General features: G+C 45.4%; 1 protein-coding gene across 1 annotated transcript in view; it reads left to right on the top strand.

The window, feature by feature from the left end:
- The window catches only part of ADAM19 (ADAM metallopeptidase domain 19), an 88,671-nt gene that overhangs the window by 14,304 nt on the left and 46,676 nt on the right, over positions 1 to 27,691 (top strand). Inside the window, exons 4-5 of the mRNA XM_060144122.1 lie at positions 19,362 to 19,440; positions 24,675 to 24,751. Of these exons, the coding sequence (XP_060000105.1) occupies positions 19,362 to 19,440; positions 24,675 to 24,751 (156 nt within the window). The remainder of the gene's footprint in view (positions 1 to 19,361; positions 19,441 to 24,674; positions 24,752 to 27,691) is intronic.

Raw genomic sequence — 27,691 nt, 5'->3', positions numbered from 1 at the left:
CTGGAAGCTGGGAGAAGCCAGGAATGGAATCTCTTAGACTGAGTGCAGCCTTGCTAACACCTTAACTTCACTCTCTTGACCTCCAGAACCGTGAAAGAATAGCTTTCTGTTGTTTTGAGCCACCTAGTTTGTGGTAATTTGTTACACATCAGGCACAGGAAACAAATACACCAGGTTTGTGAGCCTTAGCAATAATGTATTTAAAAATGTATATTTATTTATTTACTTCTTTGGTTGGGCCGGATCTTAGTTGCAGCAGGTGGGCCCCTTAGTTTTGGCTCACCAGCTCCTTAGTTGAGGCACAGGGGCTTCTTAGATGTGGCATGTGAACTCTTAGTTGTGGCATGCATGTGGGATCTAGTTCCCTGACCAGGGATCGAACCCAGGCTCCCTGCATTGGGAGCGCGGAGTCTTAACCACTGCACCACCAGGAAAGTCCCAGCGATAATGTATTACGCTGTGCGTAGTATCACTCGTGGCACGTAAATAAGCTGGTTTTCAGTACATGCTAAGTTTCATTAATGCAGAGTCAAGAACGGATGTTTTCTAAAGTGTCTTGGTGACGCAAAGCATTGCATGTGGCCCCTGTGACTGTCTTCAAGTAAGAGTAGCAAGAGAAAAACATATTGAGACATAGCATGTGTGGTTACCGTTCATCAGCATTTCCTAAGTTCCAGCTCGTGTTGTCTGATGCACAGTCTGCCTTCAGGCGGCTTCTGGCTGAGGAATGATGGTCAGATAGGAAGAATGATATTGTCAACCGTAGTAATAGCTACAACATAGGAGATGCCTATGTAGCAGGCTCTGTTGTGCAATCTCTAATTGAATCATCCCAGCAACCCTATGAGGTGTAGGTACCTGTGTTAGTCCTGTTTGGCAGATGGGGACCCTGAGGCATGGAGCAGTGTGACTTGTGCAAGGACATCTGGGTGGGAAGGGCACTCCAAGCCCGGGGTCTTAGCTGTGGCCTCATACTGCCTCTTGGATGCCCTGTCCTTACTTGGTATGCTCTTCTTCGATGAACACTGGTGTTACTTCTCTGTTACTCTGCCCTACTTCTTCCCTTTCCTCCTGCCTTCCCTAGGCCTAGGTTAGAATTTGGATTTCAGTGGACTGTAGTGCTGCAATCCAGGCACATAGGAGTCAGGCTGGCTCCTTGCACCTCCTGGAGGTGTAAGCTTTGGCAAGTTGCTTACCTATGCAAGTCTCAGTTTCCTCATCCACATCATGGGGCTCGTAATAGTGGCCACCTCATCAGGTGTCATGTGATATTCAGTAACACAGTTCTCTTAAAGGACACTGTGCCTGGTGCACTGTGAGAGCCCAATAAATAGTTGCTATTATTTGTATTTTGCAGGATGGGAAAAACATTTAAGAATGAAGTAAGAGGGAATTCCCCTGAGCTGGTTTCCAAATGTAATTAGGAAGATGACCTTAAAACCCATTGCCCCTGGGAGGAAACTCAATTCTGCTCCCCTGCCGTGCCCAGTTTGACCTAACTGTATCTCGAGAATACAGCTGTGCAGTGTTCTCCAGGCGGCCAAACTGTACCTCTTGTCTCTGCCTGCAGAATCAGTGCCTGGGCACTCCCTTGGCAAGGTTCTGAGCTGTCTGATAAGGAGGTTGGGATTTGTTCACCAGTTCCGGCTCTATCTCCTTTCAGGGACCCGCAGCCAGGGCTGCCTGTGTAGCCAGGAAGGATGTCCATGGTTTTCTTTTGTCTCAAGCTTATTTCTCCTGGCGGCCCTTCAGCAGGAGCACAGGGTAAAATGAATGGGAGGAAGCTGTCAGCTGCCCTGTTGGCCTTAGATGGACCCTTGTCAGAGCGAAGGGAAGCTGTGTACTTGGAGGAAGTCGAGAGTTGATTCTTGAGTTTGAGGAACCCTTGACCATCAGGCTGTTTACCTTAAGATAACAATGATAGCTGGCATCCAGTGAGTGAACATTTACCCTGAACTTACTGTTTCATATGGATTTTTATTTTAACCCTGTATAAATTTCCATGTAAGTTTATCCAAATGGGGTTATACTATATCCTAAGTTTTATTACCTATTTTTTTTTTCATTTGGAAATATAACATGGGCAATCATCAATTATTTTTAAAAATTTACAGAAGAACTTTTGGAGTGTTTGAAACTTTGATAATAAAATTCTAGCAAAAAATTACATAAGTAATAGAGTTTTAAAATAAATGAGATCATACTTTATGTACCATTCTATAATTTGCTTTTTTATTTTATCTCTTCAATATCTTTCCACATTAGCATAATTATAGACCTATTTCATTCTTCTTAATGATGATATAGGATTCCACTGAATGGATGAACCGGAATTTAAAAATTTGCCTATTAATAGACAGTTTTCTAATTTCTTGCTATTACAAATAATGCTGCAGTAATAGGTTTATACATAATCTTTGAGTACATTTGCAAGTATTTCTGTAGGATTAATACCTAGCAATAGAGTTGCAAGGTCATATAGCATATATGTCTAAAATGTTTTAAATTTTGACAAATTGTACCTCCCATTCCACAGATTCCTTCCCAAAGGCTGTACCATTTTACGTTCATACAGCACAGTATGGGAGTATATTTTGGATACATTTCCATGTAAATTTTTGAGATCATACGGCTCTATGATGGTACATTGTATGCATATGCCATAATTAACTTTTAGAACTTCGTATAATGGAAAATTATCAAATGCACATAGAAGTAGAGAGAATGATATAATGAATCCCTTATACCCATCACTCAGATTCAGTAATAATCAAGATGTCATGATCAATTTAATCACCCCATATTGATGGGCATTCAAACTATTTTTTTCTTTTCTTTTTTTTTTTTCATTTTTACAAATAGTGCTGGAGTGGACACCTTCATGTTCTTTGAGAGGTACTTCTAGAGAATCACCTCCTAGATGTGAATCACTGGGTCACAGGGAATTTACACAGAACAGGTAGATAAAGGCACTTTGCCTTTGGCTTCTCTGTAAGTTAAATCCACCACCTGTGTTGAGAGAATTTGTTTCACACACTCTCACCAATGGGTTGGTTATTGAGCTTGGGCAGAATCTTTAAACCCAACTCTCCTGCTTTTTTTTTTAACAGCTTTATTGAGATGTAACTTACATACCATACAGCTGATCCATTTATATAAATATGCCATTCAATGTTTTTTAGTATATTTACAGAGTTGTGCAACCATCATCATATTCTAATTTTTGAACATTTTCATCACCCCAAAAAGAAGCCATTAGCAGTGTTATGGATTGAATATGTCCCCCCCCCAAATTCATATGTCAAAGTCCTAACCCCTTGTATTGATACCTCAGAGTGTCCTTATTTGGAGATAGTCATTGTGGACGTAGTTAGTTGGGATGAGGTCATCCTGGAGTAGGATTGCACCTAATCCAATATGACTGGTGTCTTTATAAATAGGGGAAATTTGGACACAGACATGCACAGAGGGAGAATGCCATATGAAGATTAGAGTTATGTGGCCACAAGCCAAGGAAATGCCAGAAGCTAGGAGAGAGGCCTGGAACAGATCCTTCCCTAGTACCTTCAAAGGGAGCATGGCCCTGCCAACACCTTAATCTTAGGCTTAACTTTTAGAAGTGTGAGACAATAAATTCCTGTTCTTTAAACCTCTTCAGTTTGTGGCACTTTGTTAAGGCAGCCTTAGCAAACTAATATGACTGGTTACCCACAGCGTTCCCCCAACACCATCAGCTCTAGGCAACCATTAATCTGCTATCTGTCACTATAGATTTGCTTATTCTGGGTATTTCATATAAATGGGATTATACAATATTGGTTTTTTGTGACTGGTTTCTTTCACTGTGTAATGGTTTTGAGTTTTATCCAAGTTATATAGCATGCATCTGTACCTCATTACTTTTTATTGCTTTATAATATTCCACTGTATATATGTACCACATTGTGTTTATCTGTTCATCAGTTGATGGATCTCCTGCCTTATAAACCAGAGCTAACTTGACTCCACTCTACAAGTTTGATTTCAGCAGATTTTTTAAAAAATTGAAGTATAGTTGATTTACAGTGTTGTATTAATTACTGCTGTACAGCAAAGTGATTCAGTTATACATATATGCATTCTTTTTTTTAATATTCCTTCCCATTGTGACTTATAGGATATTGAATATAGTTCTCTGTGCTATACAGTAGGACCTTGTTGTTTATCCATTCTATAAAAACTTACATCTGCTAACCCCAACCTCCCACTCCATCCCTCACCCGACCCCCCCTCCCCTTGGCAGCCACCAGTCTGTTCTCTATGTCTGTGATTCTGTTTCTGTTTGATAGATAGGTTCATTTGTGTCATATTTTAGATTCTACATATAAGTGATATGATATGGTATTTGTCTTTCTCTTTCTGACTTGCTTCACTTAGTATGATAATCTCTAGTTGCACCCATGTTGCTGCAAATGGCATTATTTTGTTCTTTTTTATGGCTAAGTAGTATTCCATTGTGTGTGTGTGTGTGTGTGTGTGTGTGTGTATGCCACATCTTTTATGTTATTAACATTTACTGACATATATAGTTCTTTTAAAATTTTTTTTTAATTTTTAATTTTTTTTACAGTAGGCCCTTGTTGGCTATCTATTTTAAAAATAGCAGTGTGTACCACATCTTCTTTATCCATTCATCTATCAGTGGACATTTAGGTTGTTTCCATGTCTTGGCTATTGTGAATAGCGCTACTATGAACATAGGGATGCATGTATCTTTCTGAATTATAGTTTTGTCTGGATATGTGCCCAGGAGTGGAATTGCTGGATCATAGGATAATTCTATTTTTAGTTTTCTGAAGAACCTCCATACTGTTTTCCACAGTGGCTGCACCAACTTATATTCCTACCAACAGTGTAGGAGGGTTCCCTTTTTTCCACATTCTCTCCAGCATTTGTTATTTGTAGACTTTTTAATGATGGCCATTCTGACTGGTGTGAGGTGATACCTCCTTGTAGTTTTGATTTGCATTTCTCTAATAATTAGTGATGTTGAGCATCTTTTCATGTGCCTGTTGGCCATCTGTATGTCTTCTTAGGAGAAATGTCTGTTTAGGTCTTCTGTGCATTTTTGGATAGGGTTGTTTGTTTTTTTTGTTGTTGTGTTGTATGAGCTGTTTGTATATTTTGGAAATTAAGCCCTTGTTAGTTGCATCATTTGCAAATATTTTCTCCCATTTTGAAGGTTGTCTTTTCATTTTGTTTATGGTTTCCTTTGCTGTGCAAAAGCTTGTAAGTTTGATTAGGTCCCATTTGTTTATTTTTGCTTTTAATTTCTATTGCCTTGGGAGACTGACCTAAGAAAACATTGGTACAATTTATGTCAGAATGTTTTGCCTATGTTCTCTTGTAGGAGTTTATAGTGTCAGGTCTTATGTTTAAGTCTTTAAGCCATTTTGAGTTTATTATTGTATATGGTGAGAGGGTGTGTTATAACTTCATTGGTTTACATGTGGCTGTCCAAGTTTCCCAACACCACTTGCTGAAGAGACCGTCTTTTTCCCATTGTATATTCTTGCCTCCTTTGTCGAAGATTAATTAACCGTAGGTGTGTGGGTTTATTTCTGGGCTCTCTATTCTGTTCCATTGATCCATATGTCTGTTTTGTGCCAACACCATGCTATTTTGATTACTGTAGCTTTGTAGTATTGATTTCAGCAAATATTGATTGAGCACCTGCGTGTAAAGTCCTATGCTTGGTGCTGTAGGGAGCAGATGCAAAGACCATATCCTTGCCCTCTGGCCGTTTACTCTCTAAGGGAGAGAAAATGCTCAAACAGCATAATCCGAGGTTGGTTACAAATTTACTTAATACCGGTTAAAAGTAAAGTGCAGAGGGGGCGGTAAGGAAGGGGGAATTTCTCCCTGGGGGTTAGAGAAAACTTCCCTCAGGAGGGTACCTTGGAGCTCTGTCTTGTGGGAGCAAGGAGGGGAGGCTTCGGATGAGGGAGGGAAGAGAGATGAGTGGAAGAATGAGAAAGGAATTCAGACTGAGAAATTAATATATAAATATTTGGTCTGGATCTAGGGGAACCAAAACTGGAGTGCTAATAAGCTCTTAGGAATTCAGGATTCCAGCTAGCCAAATCATTATAATTCAGAAGAGTGGTATGTGGCAGTGGGAAAGGGGTTTCTCTCCCTTCCACAGCTGGGCTACCTGAGGATTTGAGTGGCTTAGAGTTCAAATTTTTTTGTTCTCTTATTTTTGACTTTGAGTTGGGCTTTCTCTTGCCTCTGGTAAAACCATATTGTCAGAGAGGTAGATGGGGTATTTTTAGGAAAGAGGCTTGAGGTGCAATTTAAAGCTGAGCTGTGTTTTCTGCACCTCGGATGAGAAAAAGTTCTTCCCCAACCCCTCGCCGTCGAAGGGAAATTTGGGCTGAGCCCAGTGGGTGGAGGTGTACCTGGCGGATGGAGCCATGGACTGCAAGGGGCTGAGCCCAAGGCAAAGATGGCTTCTTCATAACTCGGGGAGTTGGGGGAGTCTCCTGAGAAGCAGGGTCTGGTGGGCAGGACGGATCTACATTAGGACCTGGGAGATGTGCTGAAGATGTGCCCACCTTCCAGACCTCTGTTTTCATCTTCAAGGATGTGCCTAGGCTCTTCATCCAGACTCCCTGGAAGCTGGATTTCTACTCTCCAACCTGTGTGCTTAGGACATGGAGCGTGATTATCCCCTGGGAAATGTCTACAGGAGGAGGCCAGTTCTGAGGCCTCCGGACTGGTTCTGTCCCGAGAATGAAGCCACGTTTACATTTTGCCCAGGAGATACTCTGATTTTAAGAATGTAACCTTTACTCTTCCTCTATTTAGAACTCAGTGACATACACAGACCTCTGGCTGATACCTTGGATGCTAAATGAATAGGCTTTTGGGCACCCCGGAGCAAGTTGCAGGTCTTGCTCAAACTCAACTGGGAGTAGGTATTGGGTCAGAGAACCCGTGGTTTTTCTGACAAGAGTCTCCAGTGTATTGAGTCTCCAGGGCTTGAGCTCTGGGTTACTCATTGGGAATTCTTAACTCCCTTTCTCTCTTACCTTCTCTTCCTTCATTTAGCAAGTATTGTGCATGCCAGTTTGGTGGCTGGCATTGGGCTAGGTCCTGGGTATTCCTGGAAGAGTAACGGCAAGCAAACACAGCTTGCCATCATGAGGCTTAGAGCTTAGTGGAGGAGAGAGAGAATCCAACCATTACTGAACAGTCTGGGACAGGCTATGTTGGGGGAAGTAGAAGGTACCATGGGAACATGGGGAAGGGGAACCTACCCTGGATTGAGGGCCTGCGAAGGCTTCTAGGAGGAAGCGAAGTAAAAGGAGAAGTAGGGTGGTGGTAGAGTTGTGGCTTATACGAGGGGGATGGGTTCCACGCAGGGCAAGTAGCAGGAACAAAGGCTCTAAGGCCTTTGTTGATGATGAAAAGATGTTCTTTGTGGTTAGAGCAGAGAGCAAGAGGGAGGAAGGAAACGGTGAGAGAAGAGGTTGTCCAGGTAGGCAGGGGCGAGTCCTCGAAGGGCCTTGTAGGCTCCTTAAAAGGATTGGGTGTGTATCTTGAGGACAATGGGGAGCCGATGAAGAAATTTTAAAAGCCAGATAGTGACAGCATCCAAAGTGCATGTGAGAAAAATTACTTAGACTACAGTGTGGAGGATGGATTGGAAAGGGCAAGACTGGCGATAGTAAAAAGACCCATTCTAAAGCTTTATTTTAATCTGAGGGGGTAATTATGGTGATCTAATATAGGGAAGTGGTTGCAGATATGGAGAGAAGGGGACAGATTCCAGAGATACTTATAGGGTGGAATCATGGAGACTGGGAGATGGGTTGGATATGAGCTGAGGAAGGGGATGGATTCAAAGGCCAATCTGAGGTTCCGGGCTTGAGTAAGTAGCAGGACAGTGGTACAAGTCCCCGTGTTTGTCCTTAGTTTGTGGTGGGACCTCAGATAAGCCACTTCTCAGATCTTTAGTTTTCTCATTAGTTGAAGGTAATAATCTCCAGTCATCAACTCTGGTGGTGGGGAATCCACTGATAAAATCTATGTGACAAGTAGCATCCCATACTCTTTCCGTGACCCTAAAAGTCCTGGCAGAAGCGAAGTCTGTCCTTACCCTGCTTATCTCTGTAATTTGCACCCTTACATAGACTTCCCCCCTTATCTACAATTCTGAGCACTTGATTGATCTCCCAGGAACTGGTGAGGCCTCGCTGGGGGTCTCCCTTCGGGTTCTCAAACCAGCTTTTGTTGAAAACAATGATATCATTGAGTGGGTGGAGCTGGGCCAGGCTTTCCTGAGCCAGTTTAAGGAGAAATGGGTCTTTATGACTTCTGTACTTATGGCTCCCTTCCAGTCCTCTCCATGGCTCCCATGTGCCCCACTGCCCCCTTTTCCTCCTTCTTTTACCCCCGAGGTTACGGGTTTGCAGGAAACTGGCAGCCCCCACGTTTTCTCCTCTTGCATCAGTCTCCCTGGAGAGAGGTCTAGATGGGCCAAAGGGGCTATAATGACTGCATTATATCAGGCTTGGTTTCTTTTTCCAAGGCCGCCCCCCTGCCCCCCTTCCCAGGAAAGGAAGGACAAGTCATGGAAAGGGATTCCTTTGGAGGAAGACTGGAGTGCTAGAGAAGGAGGAGATCTAAGTGTTGGGAAAGACGTCAGACCCCTTGTATTCTAGAAACTCTTGATCTCTTATCGATGCTGGCTTTGGGGCTTGGGTAAGAATGCGAAGGTTAAACTGGCCTTTCAGTTATGTGGTGATAGGAATATGGCTGTGGAAAAGGAGATCAGCAGTGTTGAAGATACTGAGTTCCGGATCCCTAGGCGGCCCTTTCTCTCTGTGCTCAACACACACACACACACACACACACACACGCACGCACGCACGCACACACGCACGCACGCACACACGCACATGCACAGGCACCCCTCCTCCAAAGCTGTGTAGGCAGCTTGTTAGGGGAAATTGGAAGTTGATTGCAGCTGTGGTTTGCAGCAGTTCTAGGAAGGAAGGAAGATAGGTTGTAATATAGAGACTTGGTTTCTAGGGACCAAAGAGTAATACCTACCTTCTGTGTGGCCTGTGAGTGTTTGCAAAGTACTTTCACAGATGACTTTGGAAAGGAGGAAATAATTTTCTGTCTTCCTTTCTAAGTTCGGCTGGGTACCCTGTAACAAAAGAGAAACAAACAGAAGTTTATTAACATGTATACATGGGAGATACCCAGAGAAAAATGAGTGACACAGAATTGAGGCTTCTATAGCATCTTTAACAAAGAACAATAAGTTTGTAGAGAAATGGTAGGAAAAAGGAAAGAGGTTTTAGGCTTCTAAAGGCCATACACTGTGGGAAGGTAAATATTTGGGAAATGATAGATAAAGGCTAGTTTTTAAAGTTTGTTGTGTGGATTCCTCTGGTGCCGTCTCCAGGCTGACGGGGTCTAAAGTTGTCTCTGGTGATTAACTTTTGTCCTTCCTGGTAGAGAGAGGAGGAGAGACACCTTTGAGAACTGATGACCCGCTTTTAGGCAAATAGGAGGGCAAGGAGCTTTTCTTGTATCTGCTTCTTCTCAGTTGCCTTCAGCTCAGAATGATCCTTATGCTAAAGTGGCATGTCTGGGGTGGCAAAGCTGCCGCCCTTCAGCCTCCTCTCATCTTCATGAGCGAGATGCCATGCGCAGGGCAGGAAAGCTGTGCTTGCCTCCTTCACGTCCCCCAGCACAGTGCCTGGCACATGATTGGCCCCCATTAAATATTTGTGGAGCGGGTGTTCCGAAGAGGCACTGCAGCTTGGCCAAGAATCCAGAGCAAATACGTGATGAATTCAAGCCGGGAGGAACTTGGTCTTCCCGAGGCCACGTGCCCCGCAGTTTGTACCATATTATGCTGCTTAAAAAGCGTTCATTGATGAGTTTGCATGAACATCCTTCCTCTCTGCCTTTTGGGAGTGTCTGGATGGCCTAACTCTTGGCTTGTCTACTGCTGATGCTGATGTTTAGGTAGCTTTCGTTCATTTAGACTGACGAGTTTAGAAGCCAAATATAATTCTGTGATGTTGGGAAGTTGCTTTTGCTCTTTTTCAAATTTTTCATCCATGAGAATGGAATGGGGGTAAGCACTGAACAGAGAGGGTGACATGTAAAGATTTTTTGTTGCAGTAGACTCTGCCATTTATTCAGCAGTCCCCCTCCCCTCCAAAAAAACTTTATGGGAAGCGTATGAGGCAACACATAGAGTGAGGGAAAAGCTGAAGGACTAGGGCTTGAAAAGGACAGGGTCTAGGAATTCATAGAGAGTCTCTTTGAAACCGAGCAGGACCCTGTGGTGCTCCCGGGCACGGAGGCCTTTTTGTTCCCCATTTCTTGTAGGCCAGACTCCAGCCTCCATGACCTTCCCTGAGTTCCAAAAGGCAGATTCGAACAGCTGCTAATCAAGGGAGGAGCAGCCCAGAAACTGCCTGAGGCAAGATTAAAGGGACCCGAGAAGCTCATCAAGATTAGGAGACCTGAGACCTGGGATTAAGGGAGTGCAGGCCTGTGTGTACACCCTGATCTTGTCAGCGACCCCACCCTTGAACCACTGTTATAAAACCCCTCATCAGATCCAGGTTGGGGACTTCTCTGGTGGCACAGTGGTCAACAATCTGCCTGCCTGATGCAGAGGACATGGGTTCGAGCCCTGGTCCGGGAAGATCCCACATGCCGCGGAGCAACTGAGCCCGTGTGCCACAACTACTGAGCCTGCGCTCTAGTGCCTGTGAGCCACAACTACTGAGCCCACGTGCCTAGAGCCCGTGCTCCGCAACAAGAGAAGCCACCGCAATGAGAAGCCTGCGCACCACAAGGAAGAGTAGCCCCCCACTAGCTGCAACTAGAGAAAGCCTGTGCGCAGCAACGAAGACCCAAGCAGCCAAAAAAAACAAACAAAAAAAAATCCGTCTGGATTGGGATACATGGTTTTCAAGTGTAGGAGCCTGCTGTGGTCCCCTTTGCCTGGCACAGCAGTAACACTATTCTTTCTACTTCACCTGAAACTCTGTCTCTGAGGTTCGATTCAGCATCAGTAAGCAGAGGCTGAGATTTCAACATCATCTTCAGGCACCACCAATGGTGTGTCTCAGCTCCAGCCATTTTTACCGGTGTCACTCATCTAGAAATTCAGTGAAATGAGACCTGATGGTCCTGACTTGTTATGACTGACTCCAGGTGGGCCCAGTCAGCATGCAGCAAGAGGGGAACATTTCTCTAAATGTAAATTTGGCACTGTTTTCCCGAGAAAGTGGCAGGGCTGCTGGGCAGTGCAGGACAACATATGTCCACTACGTTCTAGGAGGACTTTCCAAGTTCTAACCTTCCTGACTTGTGCATTCACTGTGATTTGTGCTTTAGGATGCTAAGAAACATTGGTCAAGGTTTATCAGAGTTACTGGGATATTTAATCAGAGCCTAAAAGGGACCAAGAACCCACATTTAGGGCAGGTTGGTTTGTGGTCTTTGCTTTTTCTTTGTTTGCTTTTATTCATGGGATAGCCCACCTACTCCCCTTTTTCTAAGCATATTTTCATAAGTCCTGTGATCTTAGAGATTTCTTTTCTTCACTTTTCCTGTGTCTTATCCCCAAAGTTTATCTGTACAACTGAACCATTGCCTCTTGCATTGGCCCTTCCCTTCACGTTAATCTGATAACTGTGGTGATTTACCAGAAACTTGTTGCTATTGGAAATGGGTTTGGTTGCTCGTGGTAACTGGTTTCCACTTCTTTATTTTTCTCAGAAGTAGTAAACATAGTACCCCATTTCCCTGAACTGTTCTTATCCAATTCTAATAAGTGCCTGTAATGGGTACTTTACAGGACACTGCAAAACAAACCCGTAAACTCTTCTTGGGTGAGCCATTTGGAGGGCCTCTCGGGTCCCTGACAGTTAAGCATCTTGATCCCAAGAGGTCAGCCCTATTTGCACAGAGGGGTTACTCCATCTTCGTGGAGGCAGCCAAGAGCGAGGCCTGAAGAGGATTAAATAAAGACCCTGCTGGTCAAAGGAGTAAACAGTGCTCATCCAAACATCCTTTGGTCGACAACACAAAAGCAAAACACAGGACCAGGGCTTGGTCGGAAGGGTGCCAGGTCTCGTGGGGACTGGGAGAAGATGTAATGGGATGCGTTTGGTGACAAGGAGTGTTGATTTAATGCATTGTTTGGACACTTCCTTAATAGAAGATTAAAGACAACATGCTTCGGCTTTATGCCAGGCTTGTGGGTGGCACCATCTTGCTTTGCGGCATTGCTTCTGGACCTGGGCCTCTAGCAGCGATGATGCTTGCTCAAGTGAGTCCTTGGAGTAGGAGGAGATCTCCTACTCTTTACATCAGGAGCAACCTTTAAAGTTCCCGCTTCCTTAAACTTTCTGTTCCCTCAAAAAGGAATGCCTCTGCCTGTGGGCCCCTTATTTGGCTTTAGGGCCATGCCTTTGGCATGTAGGTTTGTTTCCATTCCTTTGGAGTCAGAGGTGGAGTGAGCACTGCTTTGGAAATCTTGGTTCTGAGACAGCTTGAGCTGTCTCTTCTCCCCTTTTCTTTCTTGCTCTTTGAAAACAAAAGACAACAAAACACTACTTACTGAATTTGTTATTTTGTCCCAAATATGGGCAGGCACTAGCCATTACATTAGAATATCATTCTCTGCTTTTCAAAAGCTCTTCCCAATGTCTGCCTGTCCTGGGCATCACCATTTCCAACTGATAGAAAGGGAAACTGAGGTTGAATAGCTTGTGATGTGTATAGTATCACCTTGCTAGTTAAAAAATATGAATATTAAAATTTCTGAATATACCCAAAAGGAGAGAGACTAGTATTATGAACTCTCAGAAGCCCATTATCTTGGTTAACAATTACCAAGTTTTACCACATGTGCACATAGATAGTCCCGGAGAAAATGTTAACTGATATTTGTAGAAAGAAATACTTTATACTTTGCAAAGATTTCTTTCACATTTGTTCATTTTATTTAGCAAATATTCATAGTCAGACACTCTCCTAACATTGTCTAGCAACCCTATGAAGTAGATTCTATTATTTCCCCCATTTTATAGATGAGAAAACTGAGGCACAGAGAGGCTAGCCGATTTGCCCAAGTTCACAGAACTCATAAACGTCCTAGCTAGTATTTGAATGTATTTTCTCATTTGATCCTCTCAGTGGGGCTGTGAGATCATAATTATCACCCTGTTCATTTTCAGTCTAGGAAAAAAAACCAGAATTTATGTGGCTCAAGTGAAAACAGTTCTCATACAAATACAGATAGTGAGCGTTTGTCAAAGTTTTGTTTAATTAATGGGGAACCAACAAAATGATAAAACTGGTTTAAAAATTGGATAGATAAAGGAAACATATATTTTTTCAATAGTGAGGAAGGAATGCTGAGATAACATTGCTAAATTACATACAAAACTGGTTAATATTCTATGGGCAATAAAATCATAACCTTGAGAGTTATCTTTTCTGCTAGATGGAAATCATTTGTATCTCTATTGTATCTTATTAGGGTTTTACAAGTTAACATCTGATTTTACAGAGTTTTACAAGAGCTGCCCTAATTAGTTGTAAATAGTCTTTCAAAGCTACGTTTCCCCCCATGGAGTCCAAAGAACCATAGAGCTCCCAGAGCCTGTGATTTGACGGTGCTCTTGTATGACATTGAAAGGCATTACGGTGATCTTTTGCCTCATTTGCAGGGTTTGAAATGACAGTCATGTAGAGAGTAATGCAGCTGGTGCTCGAACCAAACCTTTCTGAGCCCGGGACTTTCCCTCTAGGCTGTGCTGATATCATCTTTAGATTTTGACTGGGTGCTTAGGAGGCTAGAACTAAGAAAAAGAATTAAAAATGTTAAAATTGGTAGAGCGGAGAATTCCCAGAGACTGAAAAAGTATCACCTGGAAAAACTATTAAAAATATAGATTTCTGAGTCCTTCTCTAGAGAATGTAATTCTCAGTGGGGCTGGGATGGGGCCTGGGATTTTATATTTTTTAACAGCATTTCCGGGTGTGGTGTTACTGGGCTGAGTCCCATTATGACAGCATTGTAAGTATAAGTGAGAAATGAAAGAGCCTTATGTTATCACCCGCATGGATGGACAGGGTGAGGGTGAGGCTCCTCCAGAGAAGATAAGAGGGACCAGCAAGGCTGTACCTCCCAAGCATCACCAGTGTATAAGTGCCCCCAATACTCCTGAAAGAGCTAGATATGGAGCAAGACCTGGGAGAAGGAGGAGTCAGTAAACATAGCCGCTGGGATGAGCAGAGTGCTGTTTGTTTATGCTGAGCATATCTGGGTAGGGTTGTTTTTCAAGGTAGTTTGGAAATTTTGACTTTGTCTTCACCCATTTGCTTATCTGAAGCAGCATGCTGGATGGGGCGATTGGACTCCGGAAGATGTTTTGCAAATTTTAGTCCTGCTGCTTCTCTCTCCCTAGAGGGGGTTTTAGGGAAGCTTAGAGAAGCATTTGAAATTAGTCTGACAGTGCGTAGTCCTTAAAGGGACGGTTCTGGATTCGAAGGCTGTGAGCCTTAGGAAAGGTGGGTCAGGGCTGTTGGAGCTGCAGTGTGTTTTGGGGGGTGTGGCTGCGTGTACAGTTACCAAGCCACCAAGGGCAATTCTGTTGTCCCTCCCTGGAGAGTGACCTTATGTTTTATGTCCAGTATTTGGGGGACAGCTTATTTTCCCAGCTGGGATGCAGAAGATACAAAGATTCAGAAGATTGCTCGAGGACTTTGGGGTCTGGGCAACCTGAGTTTCACCCAAAGGGAGCACTGCAGTGCCGGCTGCTATTAGCATTGGGATGATGTGTGATCTCTGCTTGCCTGTGGGCTTGTGAGCCTTGAGGGCACGGGTGGGAGGCACTTCTTCAGAAATTGCTTTTCCATCAAAGCCAGAAAAAGGAGGGGGCAGGGTGGGAAATCTTGGACAGTCCTTCTCTCTTCCTGGATGCACATCACTCACAACTCGTTTCCTGAAAATCCTAGCACACTCCAGTGGTGAGAGACAGCTTCCTGCAGATCTGCTGAGCCAGCCCCTTGTCAGAGAGGAGATGAGAACAAGATGTGGTTGGAGAAGGGGTGGCTGGGCTGAGCTGGGCTGCTCAGTGGCCCTGCAGCCCTGTCTCTGAGGGGATAGTGTCTTTGGTGCCGAGAGCAGCGCCAAGGCACCACCAGGGACTGGAGGCATAGATGGGCCTGGCTTGGGGCGATGGGGAGCGTGTGAAAGCAGTGTCTTGTGAATCGGTACAATTGCACAGATAGTGGTGATGGAACATGACCCTTCCTTTTGCTTTTAGAAGGAAGGATGACCCTCCTGGTCAACATCCGCAACCGCATTTGGAGAAAGGGTTGTTATTAAAAAAAACAAACAACCCCCCCCAAAAAAAACGACCCCTGACGTCCTTACATGTCTGTCCTCTTTATCTTGCCCTGTGCTTTGCTTACCCCTACGGCTCTTCTCTGCATGTATTCACATCTAAGACCCAGGAGCCTCCTTTTTGTGGCATCACATGTTCTCAAGGCTGCTGTCATCACCGTCAAATTGTGCTTTGGACTACTGCTGGCAGTGCTTGAGTTTTATGCTTCTACCTTCTAATAGAGACGGAGTAGAGAACTGCTTAAAAAGTATGGTCTGGCCCAACAGACTTGGCTTTGAAACCCGGCTCTGACACTGTGCCATGACAGCTTGGACAAGTTACAGTTCCGAGGTTGCAGTGTCCTCCTAGGCATGTTGTGAAGGTGAAATGCTTTCTCACTTAAAGGCATGTGAACTGTTTTGATGGCAACTTTTCAGGGTTTCTTAAGCTCAGAATGATCCAGGGTGTGGTGGAGGTAGAAGGGTGATGGAGGCTTGGGTAGTGAGACAAGTGGATATTTCTGAAGTTTGCCTGCTTTAAAAGTATGTTGAGAACTCGTGGTCTAGGGTGGTGGTTCTGCCCGAGACTCACTCAGAGAGTTATTACAACAACAGATGGTTGGGCTCCAACCACAGAGTTTCTGTGTGCAAGGATGTTTGCAGTGGGGCCTGGCAATCTGCATATATATATATATATATTTTTTTTACAATCTGCATTTTTAACTAGTTCCTAGGTGACGCTAATGCTGCTGGTCCTGAAAAGGGCAGTTAGGTGGAAGAGGGAGCAGACTGTTTCTTGTAGATTCAGCAGACAAGAATGAGGCCAGTGGGTGCAGGTTACAGAGAGAGGTAGTTTTTGGTTCAGTGTAAGAACTTTCTCTAACTATTTTATGTGGGTGCTCTCAGGAGCTCCCTGTCACTGGAGATGTCCAGTGCCGAATGGCCATCTGGCAGATTCCTACACAAGGTAGAAGATTCATTCATTCGTTCATTTATTCATTCATCCACTTTTTCCACAGAATAAACCTGCCTGGTACTAGGAGCTGGGGAGAAGCATTGAACAAGGCAGCCGTGCTCCCTGCTCTTAGGGAGTCCACAGTCTAGTGAGTTTGGCTTAATGATTCCTGAGGTCCCTCTCAGCACTGAGGCTCTGAGAGTCCTATGATGACAGTGGCAGAACTCCTGAATAAGAAGGTGCAGAAAGATGCTTACCCTTCTGAGGATGTGTGGCCAAGAAACGACCAAGAATGTGGACTCCTCTGAGGTTCAGTCTGGATTGCTCTCTTTGGAGCATCTTGGTGTCACTGGATGAATATTCCCCCCCCACTAAGGCTCAGAAGAGGCTGGGAGTGTGTTTTCCAGGAGTGCATTACTGTGGGAAAACTCACGTCTCCCTACTGTCATCCAGGATGGACTGTTAAATTCTGAACTCCTGACTCGCCGTCCATTATGCAGTCTGTGAAAGCAGACCAAGGAAATGGGCTGCAGGAATGAGCTCATTGTTTTTTCACCTCTCTCAAGTGATATACTGGGGAGTTAATGGCTGGGGGGAATTGAAAGGAAATAGGTAAATTCCACCAGTTTTTCTGGGTTCTTCCCATCATAATCCCTGTTGAAAGCAATAATGATAATCACTAACCTTTACTGAGCTCCACTCTGAGCCAGGACTGGTTTTAAGCTCTTTTCATGCATTATGTTATTTTACTCAGATGACAACCCTGTCAAGTAGAAGGGATTTTGCAGAAGAGGAAACAAAGGTTTGGAGAGGTAAAACAACTCGCTCATGGCCATAGAGACAGTACATGTCAGAACTGGCACTGGAACTTAGTCTCTCAGACTCCAGACCATGTTCTAAGCTCCTAGTATGCTCAACGACTCACTCATTCATTCATTCAGTAATTAGTTAACACATTCTTTCACTGAGTACATGTTAAACACCAGTATATACTGGTGAGCAAAACAGCTTGGCCTCTGTCCTCCTGGGGCTTACAGTTTATCTCGCTCAGACAAATGGGTGACTCTTCCCTTCGATCCTTGACTGGTTAGATGCTAAGGAGAAAGAGAAAGGGAGACAGAATCTGGCAAGTTAGCTACTGACCCAAGCTTTGCATGTGAATTGGAGTTTCTCTACACAAGCTGGGTTTTCTGTTTTGCTTTGTTTTTACATCTCCCTGTTGGGTTTCTTTTCTTCTCGTCCAAGCCAGCACGTTGAAGGGCTTGACATAGTGCAAGAGACAACCCTTGTGGCATTTGCCTTCCGACTGCACTCTTTGGGTGGAGGGGAATCTGAGAGTCTGGGGTCCCGGAACTTAGAGCTGGAAGTGACTCCGAGAGACTCTGGAGATCCTCTTCAGTGACCCTCTCTTGTGGGAAATGTCACCTCTTACAAAACCAGGGTGGTCCCTGCAGGTCCCTTTGGCTTTCTATGCTGGCCTCAGCTTGTATCTTCTTATTTAAAAAGCAGTTTCAAATTAGATTTTCTGTTTTCAGAATAAATACATGATAATTATTCTTTAAGATCAACCAGTTTTTCAGAAATATTATACAGCTTACATTGTGAACATCTTCCGTAATTCCCTGAGATAACCACCATTAACCACGGGCGTGCCCTCCTCCAGCTGTTGTTGATGCATGCAATAGTGTGTACTGCTGTTACTTTTTCATTAAAAGGGATTTAAAAAGTACATACTTTCCTGAAATTTATTGTCTTTATCTAACTCCATTTTAGACATCTTTCCACATTAGTAGATATAGATCCACTTAATTCTTCTTTGTTAGATTTCAATTTTTAGTGGTGCCTTCCATTACAAACTTTGCCCCCTGACCACGATTTTCTTTAGATTGGTTCTGCTTTTAACGTGGCTGAGCTAGTTGAAGCGTCCATTTGGCTCTTTTGTCTTTTAACTTTCAGGGAAATTCTAAAAGCCTTATTTGAGGTCACCTTGCCTTTGGTGAGGGATTCTTTTTTTTTCTTTTCTTTCTTTCTTTTTTTTTTCTTTTTTGCGGTACGGGGGCCTCTCACTGCTGTGACCTCTCCCGTTGCGGAGCACAGGCTCCGGACGCGCAGGCTCAGCGGCCATGGCTCACGGGCCCAGCCGCTCCACAGCACGTGGGATCTTCCCGGACCGGGACAAGAACCAGTGTCCCCTGCATCGGCAGGCGGACTCTCAACCACTGCGCCACCAGGGAAGCCCTGGTGAGGGATTCTTAACCCCAGCTGCAAGAGGTCTGTGGCAAGAGAGAAACCAATGTCCAATTTTAGGAAAGAAAAAACAATATTGGAAGGGTAACACGTAAAACTACCAGGTCTCAGGGGATCTGAACCACTAGGTCTCAGAAAAGATGGGCAAAGGAAACTCCTGGAACCCATGCAGCAGGAACAGGAGCAGATGAATAGCTCCCATTTGTTAAGTTCTTGCAGCATTGCTCCATTGGCTTGGCTCGCGCCGAGGGCCACCCTTGGCCAAGGCCAGGTAGGATACCTTGATTGACAGTCTTACCAAAACATGCAACAGGGAATAGGGGTTCCCTTAAAGAAAAATTGGTGTGCTGATACCAAAAGTTGGTGGATACGCTGGAGAAATAATCAGTCAAGGTACACAATAGGGTCCATAGACCCTGGGAAATTTTGTGAATGTGTTTGCACATGTATTTTCCCAGGACCCAGAACGAGTTAAGATCTGAGATAACTGCTTTTGTGGTTAACTCTATCTGGTTGTGGCTGACTTAAGCGATGATCCCAATGAACACAAAGTTCATAACAAACTTCACTCTGTTTTTCTTTTTATTCCTTGAGCCGTTCCATAGGACTGCCTAGTTCCTTCTGTGTGGAGACGCTTGGGGTGGCTCTACCAAGTTTAGTTAGAATCACTGGCTGCTGTTCCCAGGACCGTGAAGTCCATCATCTAAGGAGACAAATGCCTGTTTTTATTCTTTTCAGGCACCTTTTTGCTCCAGCCTACACAGAAACCCAATATACTCCAAGTGGCAACCCTCGAACTACCACCCTGAAATCCGAGGTAAGTTCAGGTCAATATCTGTCAAGCAGATGCCCTATCCCAGACCCACCCCTAGGAAGTGAGGAGATGCTCAGTGGAGACAGTCCCTCAATTGTTTCCCTGACTGAGACCCAGGGAGTGAGCAGGAGACACGAAATATGAATTTGTTGTTTCGTAAGCGTACCCTCCCGTTTGCTGGCTAAAATGGTGAAACAAACAATATTTTAAGCAAGTTGTATCTGATTAAAGTTGATATAAATCATTGTGAAGCATATATTTTCTTTGCTTTATGTTAATTACCCACATACTAACAAAAGTTTAAGTAAGAGAAATGATTTACTGGTAATCCTGTCATCTCACCCAATCAGGTGTTTGGTTTTTTTTCATATGGACATGTAAGGTTTTGTACTCTGCCTTTTTTTTTTTAATATGTTGGGGGTAGGAGTTTATTAATTATTTTTTATTATTTATTTTTGCCGTGTTGGGTCATCGTTTCTGTGCGAGGGCTTTCTCTGGTTGTGGCAAGCGGGGGCCACTCTTCATCGCGGTGCGTGGGCCTCTCACGATCGCGGCCTCTCCCGTTGCGGAGCACAGGCTCCAGTCATGCAGGCTCAGGAGTTGTGGCTCACAGGCTTAGTTGCTCTGTGGCATGTGTGATCCTCCCAGACTAGGGCTCGAACCCGTGTCCCCTGCATTAGCAGGCAGATTCTCAACCACTGCGCCACCAGGGAAGCCCTGTACTCTGCCTTTTTAATGTGGTTTTAGGATGTGAAGATTGTCTTATTTTGCTGCTATCTTCATATTGGGTATTTTTCCCCTCAAAGTTGAGTTTGGCTGTTTGCACAGAGATTCGTCATTTAAAAAATGGTGTTTCAGTTTTAGTCTTTTAGTTTGCTCCACCACACCATTTGGTCACTGGTGGACATTTAAGGTCATGAATCATACACATTTCATGGTTTGCTAGCTTTTCCTACAGGGCACCTTTTAGAATTTGTAGGACTAGAGTGGTGGTTCTCCACTAGGAGTGATTTTGGTTTAAATCATTTCTTTTCCTTAAATTTTTGTTAAATATGTTGGTAATGAACATAAAGCAAAGGAAATACGCTTCGTGATGATTTATACCAATTTTAATCAGGTGCAATTACCCTAAAATATTCTATTTGTCTCTTTGACTGTTTTAGCCAACAAAGGAGGGGACCCTTGGCAATTTGTAGGCACAGTTTGGGTTATCATGACTGGGAGGTGGATGCTACTGGCATCTGGTGGGGAGGGATGCTGCTAATTACCCTACAATGCACAGGCCAGTCCTCCACAGCAGAGAATTATCTGGCCTCAAATGTCAATAGTGCCCAAGCTGAGACATTCTGGACTTGAGTGACCCTTCTGAGACTCTGTGCCAAAGAGCAGGGGTGAAGGAGAAGGGAAGACAGACTCCAGCAGAAGGAGCAGTCTTTTGCCTTTGGGGCTGGATGTCATGGGCTTTTGTGGTGTGCGTATCTGGGGGGTGTGGTGTGTAGGCAGCACGATGGGCTCCTCCCACAGCTTCCCATGACCCTGAGGTTCCCACGTGATCCAGTCTCTACAGTAGCCCTGCCGGAGTGTAAAAGCCTAGAAGACAATGACAGCCACTAACAGTTGTTAGCAGCACAGATGAGTTTATCAGATCACCCTTGAATGAGGAGAGGGACACAGGACAGTTAGGTTTCGATGGGTCTAAGAGGTCTGTAGTAACTCGGTAGCTGAGGGGTTATGTTGGACTGTTGGGTGTGAAGATCAGGGCTGCCTTCTTCACCAAGACCTTCCTGGGGTGGGGGGAGTGGCTGGTGCCCACGGGAGGCAAGTAGGCTCTGTCTTCTCATCTCTGGGAAGGCTGGCCAGCTGTGGCTCCACACCTTCTTCAAGGCCCCTTGGTTGAAACTTCTTCCTCCCTTGAGACTTCTGTTCTCTGTCTCCAGCTCGGTGGGGAAGGGACAGACATGCCTCAAAAGCCCCTCGCCATTATGACCTCACAAAGCACCCTCCTCTGGGCTTGGCTTCTGCACTTCTGTGCTGAAGAATGGGTCTCAGTGCTCTGAGTTTGCCATGAGCTCATGCTTCCTGCTACGAAAGCCCCCTCAGGGTGGCCCCCTCAGGCTGAGAAGCTGGGAAGGAATGCGATGACTTCATGGCTGTTGTGTACTTGTTCTTTGTGCTCTCAGGGTTAGGCAGAGATGTTGTGAGGGCCTTTGAGACACAGAGGACAGTGAGAGAACTTCCCCTCCCTCCAAGAGAGCCCCTCCTTCCTGAAGGTCTCGTTGACTGAAGCACAGAAGCACATCTCGCCTGAAGCATGGGATGCCTCTTTGTTTTCTTACGTCCCCTGCTCCTAGGCTCTTGCAAAGCCCCCCACCCAGCCCCAGGGGGCTTCCAGATAGCTTTCTTACTTGGGAGCTGAAGACTCAAAGAGAAATGGGAATGGAATAAACCACTTAGCCTCGCTTGACCCAAATGTTGCGGATCACACTCTCCTACCAAACTTGGCCAGGGGTAGTGGGATTTGTGGGAACCTTATCCAACCCATTGCTGGGCCTGTGGGCTCCAGCCCTGATCTAGGTCAGATCACTGGGGGAATGGTCTGTGAGTGTGTTCCAGTAGAACGAGTTGCAGAGTTTGGGGTCTGAAGCCAGGGTTTTAGTCTTGGCTTTAACTAGCTGTGTGACCTGAAAAACCCTTTTGACCACACTAGTGTTGAGTTTCCTCATCTGAAAATTGGATATACTAAGATCTGACTGTCAGGGCTGTGGAAGGGTAAGATGAATCACTGATTTTTATGGGAATTTATAAACATCTCTTCCAACGCCACATCTTACATATGAGGAAATTGAGGGGAGAAGAGAAAAAGGAACATGCCGAAGTAGAGATAACCAGTGAGAGGCAAGGCTTAGACTAGTACCTCAGTCTCGGTTGGTGCTGGAAGATAATAGAGCTTTGACAAACTAAGTTCCATGCACTTTGCTGGGTCTGCTTTTGCTAAGAGAGACAGAGCATGGAGTCTGAAGTCAGGCTGCTGGGGTTTGAATCTCCACTTTGCCGTGTGGCCCTGTGAATGACCTAAAACCTCTCCAATTTTTAGTTCCCCCTTTTAAAAAATGAGAAGGAGAGTATCTACCTCATAAGGCTGTGGTCAGAATTAAAGGGAAAAAAATCATGTAAATTGTTTATCCAGGAGCAAGAGCTGGGTAGATGTTAGCTCTTACTGTTAATAACAGTAAATGGCAGGCATTATCATCACATGCGGTGATGTGTGTGACAGCCCTTTGTAAAGTGTGCTGCACTATACTCATGCCTAGAGCTGAGCAGAGGGTGGAACCAGAGAATGTAGCCGAATGGGTTAGCTGTCTCCTGGGTCACATGCTTGCCTGCTGGGGACCAAGGAACAACCACAATCAAGTGTGGTCCTGGTGATGGGTCACTCGGACTGTTGTTATGTAGGTGAATGCCAGAGATTCCCAATTGGCCCTGCTCAGGCCCAGGATGTTGGTGGGGAAAGATAAAGCTTCTGTGTCTGCAGCTACGCAGTTTACATCCTTCTTAAGCCCTTTTTAAGAACCTGGCTCTGCCCTGGAGACTTTACCTTCTTTCTCTTCAGACCAGCTTGTCTCTTTTGACCTTTTGGGAAGAAGCTTGTAGGAATGTGTCCCTTGTTATCACCCGTTGGTGTGCTGGGAACAGTCTGTCTGGTTTAGCACTTTATCACTCTCAGCGGGGTCCTGGTTTGCCTCATAAATGCTCTGGCTACCCTACTTATCAAACTCTGCTGGCACCTCGAACTTTATTTCAAGCCCTTCTTCATGATTTGTAATTTATCTTTGTATGGCTTTTAAACTAATATTGGCTCTCACAAGACCCTAAGTCCTGCGAAGGCTGGAGCTGTGTCTGTTGCTCACTGTTGTGTCTCGGGGCCTAGTCCTGGGCCTAGCACAGAGTGGTCTGTAGCCATGAGGAATCCAGCCGGGTTCGGAAGACCAGATGGCCGTGAGATGCCCTGGCTAGAGAGCAGCAGCAGACCTGCAAGCGTCCATGGACACAGGTGCCAAATCAAGTCTGCTCCAGGCGGGTAGGGATTCAGGGGGAGCAGGGAGGATGGGGGATAGACCAGTGCCATCAACTTGGAGGTTTAAAACAACAGAAATGTGTTCTCTCGTAGTTCTGAAGGCTAGAAGCCCAAAATCAAGGTTATGCTCCCTCTGTCGTCTCTAGGGAAGGATCCTTCCTTGCCTCTTCCAGCTTCTAGTGGCTCCTGGCCACGCTCGGTGCTTCTTGGCTTCTAGTTTTGTCTAATCTCTGCCTCCGTCTGCACATGGCCTTTCTCTTTGTGTGTGTGTGTCTCTCTGTGTCCTCTCTTCTTTTTATAAGAATAGTAGTTCAGTATTGCCTCATCTTAATTTAATTACATCTGCAAAGACCCTATTCCAAATAAGATCACATTCTGAGGTTCTGGGTAGACATGAATTTTGCGGGGGACAGTGTTCAGTCCTTACGGGGGGTCAAAGATGTGAGTCTAGTGGGGAGGCAGGCTTTTGAGAAGCCAGTGTTTCCTGTGGCCAGCATCGTGTCATAGAAAGACATCTGAGGGACTTCCCTGGTGGCGCAGTGGTTAAGAATCTGCCTGCCAATGCAGGGGACACGGGTTCGAGCCCTGGTCCGGGAAGATCCCACATGCCGCAGAGCAACTAAGCCCATGCGCCACAACTACTGAGCCCGTGATCTAGAGCCTGCGAGCCACAACTACTGAGCCCACGTGCCACAACTACTGCAGCCCGCGTGCCTAGAGCCTGTGCTCCACAACAAGAGAAACCACCGCAATGAGAAGCCCGTGCAATGCAGCGAAGAGTAGCCCTCGCTCACTACAAGTAGAGAAAGCCCGCACGCAGCAATGAAGACCCAACGCAGCCAAAAATAAATAAATAAACTGTTTCTCTGAAAAAAAAAAGAGATCTGAAATCCTGGGTTCCCCAACTAGCAGTGAGACCTGCGGCAAATCTCTTTTCTCCTCTGAGCCTTAGCTTCTTCATCTTTTCAGTGAGGATGATGGCATCCACCCTGTCCCACCGCCCAGGAACATTGCGAGGGTCAAATAAAACGGTGGCTTAGAAAGCTCTTTGCAGACTGTAAGCTTAGGGTAGCTATATAATCATCCCTGACTTTCACGAGACACTAACATTGCCATGCTTATCAGTATCCTGTGGTCTGACCACCCGCTTTCTCCACGCTAGGATCACTGCTTTTACCATGGGACGGTGAGGAAGGCAGAACAGTCCAGTGTCACGCTCAGCACCTGCCGGGGAATGAGGTAAGAGGCCCTGACAGTGCTGGGTGGGGCGCACCTGAGACTCTCCCCAGCAATGGAATTCTTTAAGCTAAGCGGGGCTGGCCTTGGGCAGGGACTTTGAGAAGCTGTCTATTGAGAATGTATGCAAGCCAGCTCTGAGAAGGGCTGAGCTTGGGAGGGACAAGGGAAGTAATCCTTTGATGATGGTGACGGTAAAAATAATAATGTTAATAATAGATAACCCACAGATTCACTGGGGATTGAGCAGACTCTTTCCTGAGGAGCTTGAGGTTTTATTATTATTTAGGTGTGGTGAAGCCCACAGAGCAGGAGACAACTGCCGTTGAAAAGACACTTTATAGTACTCAAGATCCCAGGAGGAGGGGCACGCCATGCTGGGGCTGGGGCACAGGGCAGCACAGGGGTCAGTCAGGAGGCAGACGGGGGAGAGGGAATGTGGGCAAGAGTCTTTATTGTGGTTTCTGTGGAAAGGAACAGGAAAGGCAGGGTAAGCAGGCTTAGGATTGGCTAGTTTGAATAATTTTGGTGGGATCTGGGGCATGGGGCTGTCCCTAGTTGTCTGGTACCTGGCCCTGGGGTGAACAGGCCCGGGGAGGTGGGCAGCCCAGAGAGTGAGAAGCCCATTGGAAAGGCATGCTGTGCTCACTGGTGAGTTACCATCTGTAGGAAGTGGCTAACCCTGGGGGCAGGAGCAAGGTCCCAGTGTCAAAGCACCAGGATATAGGAAATAGAAGACATGGTTCATACACTTGAAATGGATGAATTTGAGCATTTATTCCCACTTCTCCTTTGCTCTTCTCTGGTAGAAGTGCTTATAGGCGGCAAAAAAGGAAATGGGCAGCTAGTGAAAAGAGCAGGAAGAGAAGGGAGAAGCAGGGATAATCTTCAAGACAGAAAATGAACTGAAAAGTTCCAACGAGGGGGCGTGTTGGAAAGAGAGTGACTTCATTCTCTGAGCCAGACGACCTGGCTTTGAGCAAGTAGCAGTTGACCAGAGGGGTGACCTTGGACCTTGATGGTGTCTTTTGTAAAATGTGGATAAGGGAAATATATATCTGTCGTGTTGTGAGGATTGCACGTGCTAATAGATATCTAACGTTTAGAACTGGCCAGTATATACAAGCACTCAGTCACCTCCCAGACCCGTGCTTCCTGGGCGGGGCCCGCAGCGGGGCACCATCAGTATCACCTGGGAGCTTGTTCGAAATGTAGTATCTTAGGTCCCACCCAGACCTACTGGATTGTAACCTGTATTTTTACCAAGATCCCCAGGTGATACGTGTGCACGTTATAGTTTATACCTGAGAATATGTGTTCCTTGAGAATGTGAATTCTATCTCAATATCTGTTTCTCTCCTCCAGCCTACCCTGGTGCTTTGCATATAGTAAGATCTATACATGTATGTTGGAGTAATAAAAATCATTTATTTAGACTCTTCCCACCCTCCCCTCCTTTTGGAAAAGAGATGATGATCTGAAAAACCTGCGTTCTAATTGCCTATACTAATTGCCTGGGTTTTAATTGCCTATACTATGTGGTACCTATACCCAGTGTGTTGATAACCTAGCTCTATGAAAACAAAAAGAAAAAAAAAGCACTGATATGTAGCATCTGCCAGTATGCTGGTAAAAATATTCCCACCATGACCAATTCGAAGCTATCAACATGATGTTACTGAAGGCAGCATTGGGCAGATATGCACACGTTGGCCCTCATGAGCCAGTAGGAGGTGTTTCCACTGTGTACCCTTCCTCTCTCTTGATCGATTGAGCCAATGATTGTTTCTTTCATTCAGCAAATTAACAGTGGGTGTCTGCTCTATGCCCATGTCCTACACGGGTGGAGGGAAGACAGGCATATAAAAGTAATTTCCTGAGCCCTCAGTTTCTCATCTGTAAAGTGGGCATGGATGATAGGCATGGTAGAGAATGTTAAGTGCTGTGTTAACGCCACAGCATGCAGACGGGATTATTATCATCTTATAACAGTGAAACCATGCTAAGACTCACCCAGGCTCGCATGCCAATGTGAGGCCCATCATGCTGCCGATCCCACGTGTTTGTTTGTAAATCGAGCCATGTCTCATCTGTAAGGCTTCATGGTGAGCTGGCCGGAGGGGATTAGGCAGGAAACAAGCTTTGGCTGGGAGGCCATAACAGAGACCCCAAATCCCCTGCTCAAGTGACCTGATTGAGCCTAGCCAACTGGCCTTCCAGTGGTGTTTACGGGCCCAGTCGTCTGCAGTCTGCAAGTGAACAGCATCTGTCCCAAGAAGGAGGAAAGGGAACATGCGGGTGTGACTTGCTTCTCTCTGCCTATTCCTCTGTCCTCTTGGTCTGGGGCAGTGGGAGTCTGGCTTGGCCTCTTGTACATCGTTCCCACAGCTGTGCTGATAGGGGGGAACTGGGTGAGCCGTCCATGTGTTTCTATTTTGCACGCTTCCCTTTTATGGGGTCCACCCGCCTTATTTTCCCAGCCTTCTCACTATACACCTTAAGAAACCGAGGGTGTCTGTGGGCCCGACTGATTTAAGAGCTGGAGACGCCTGGCAGATGGCTCGATTCAGACTCTGGAGTAGGAGCAGCTGTAGCAGCAGCAGGCTTCAAACCCGCGGAACGCGGAACACTCCAGTCACCCCCCACTAAGGCTCATAAAGCGATGCTGCAATGGAAAATCTCCAGAGCGATTGTGCTTCTCTCCTGGAAACATGCTCTTTGTGATTGGAGAAAATAGGTAGGATTTATACCAAGTGGGCTCTTCAGGCTGATGATACAAATACAGAGGAATCCAGCTGAGTTTCTAGATTGTTGCTGGGCGTCCTCTTCTCTCCAAAGCAGTTCTTTAGGCTAATTTAATTGAAGAGGTAATATGGGATCATAGTAAAAATACATTCAAATAATACAAGCACGTACAATGAAAGAGTACGCTTCCTGTTTCCC

The sequence above is a fragment of the Lagenorhynchus albirostris genome, chromosome 3 (genome assembly GCF_949774975.1).
Source record: "Lagenorhynchus albirostris chromosome 3, mLagAlb1.1, whole genome shotgun sequence".
NCBI classification, from domain to species: domain Eukaryota; kingdom Metazoa; phylum Chordata; class Mammalia; order Artiodactyla; family Delphinidae; genus Lagenorhynchus; species Lagenorhynchus albirostris.
Note: the sequence above shows the minus strand (reverse complement) of the source record. Positions and strands in the feature narration are given on the sequence as shown.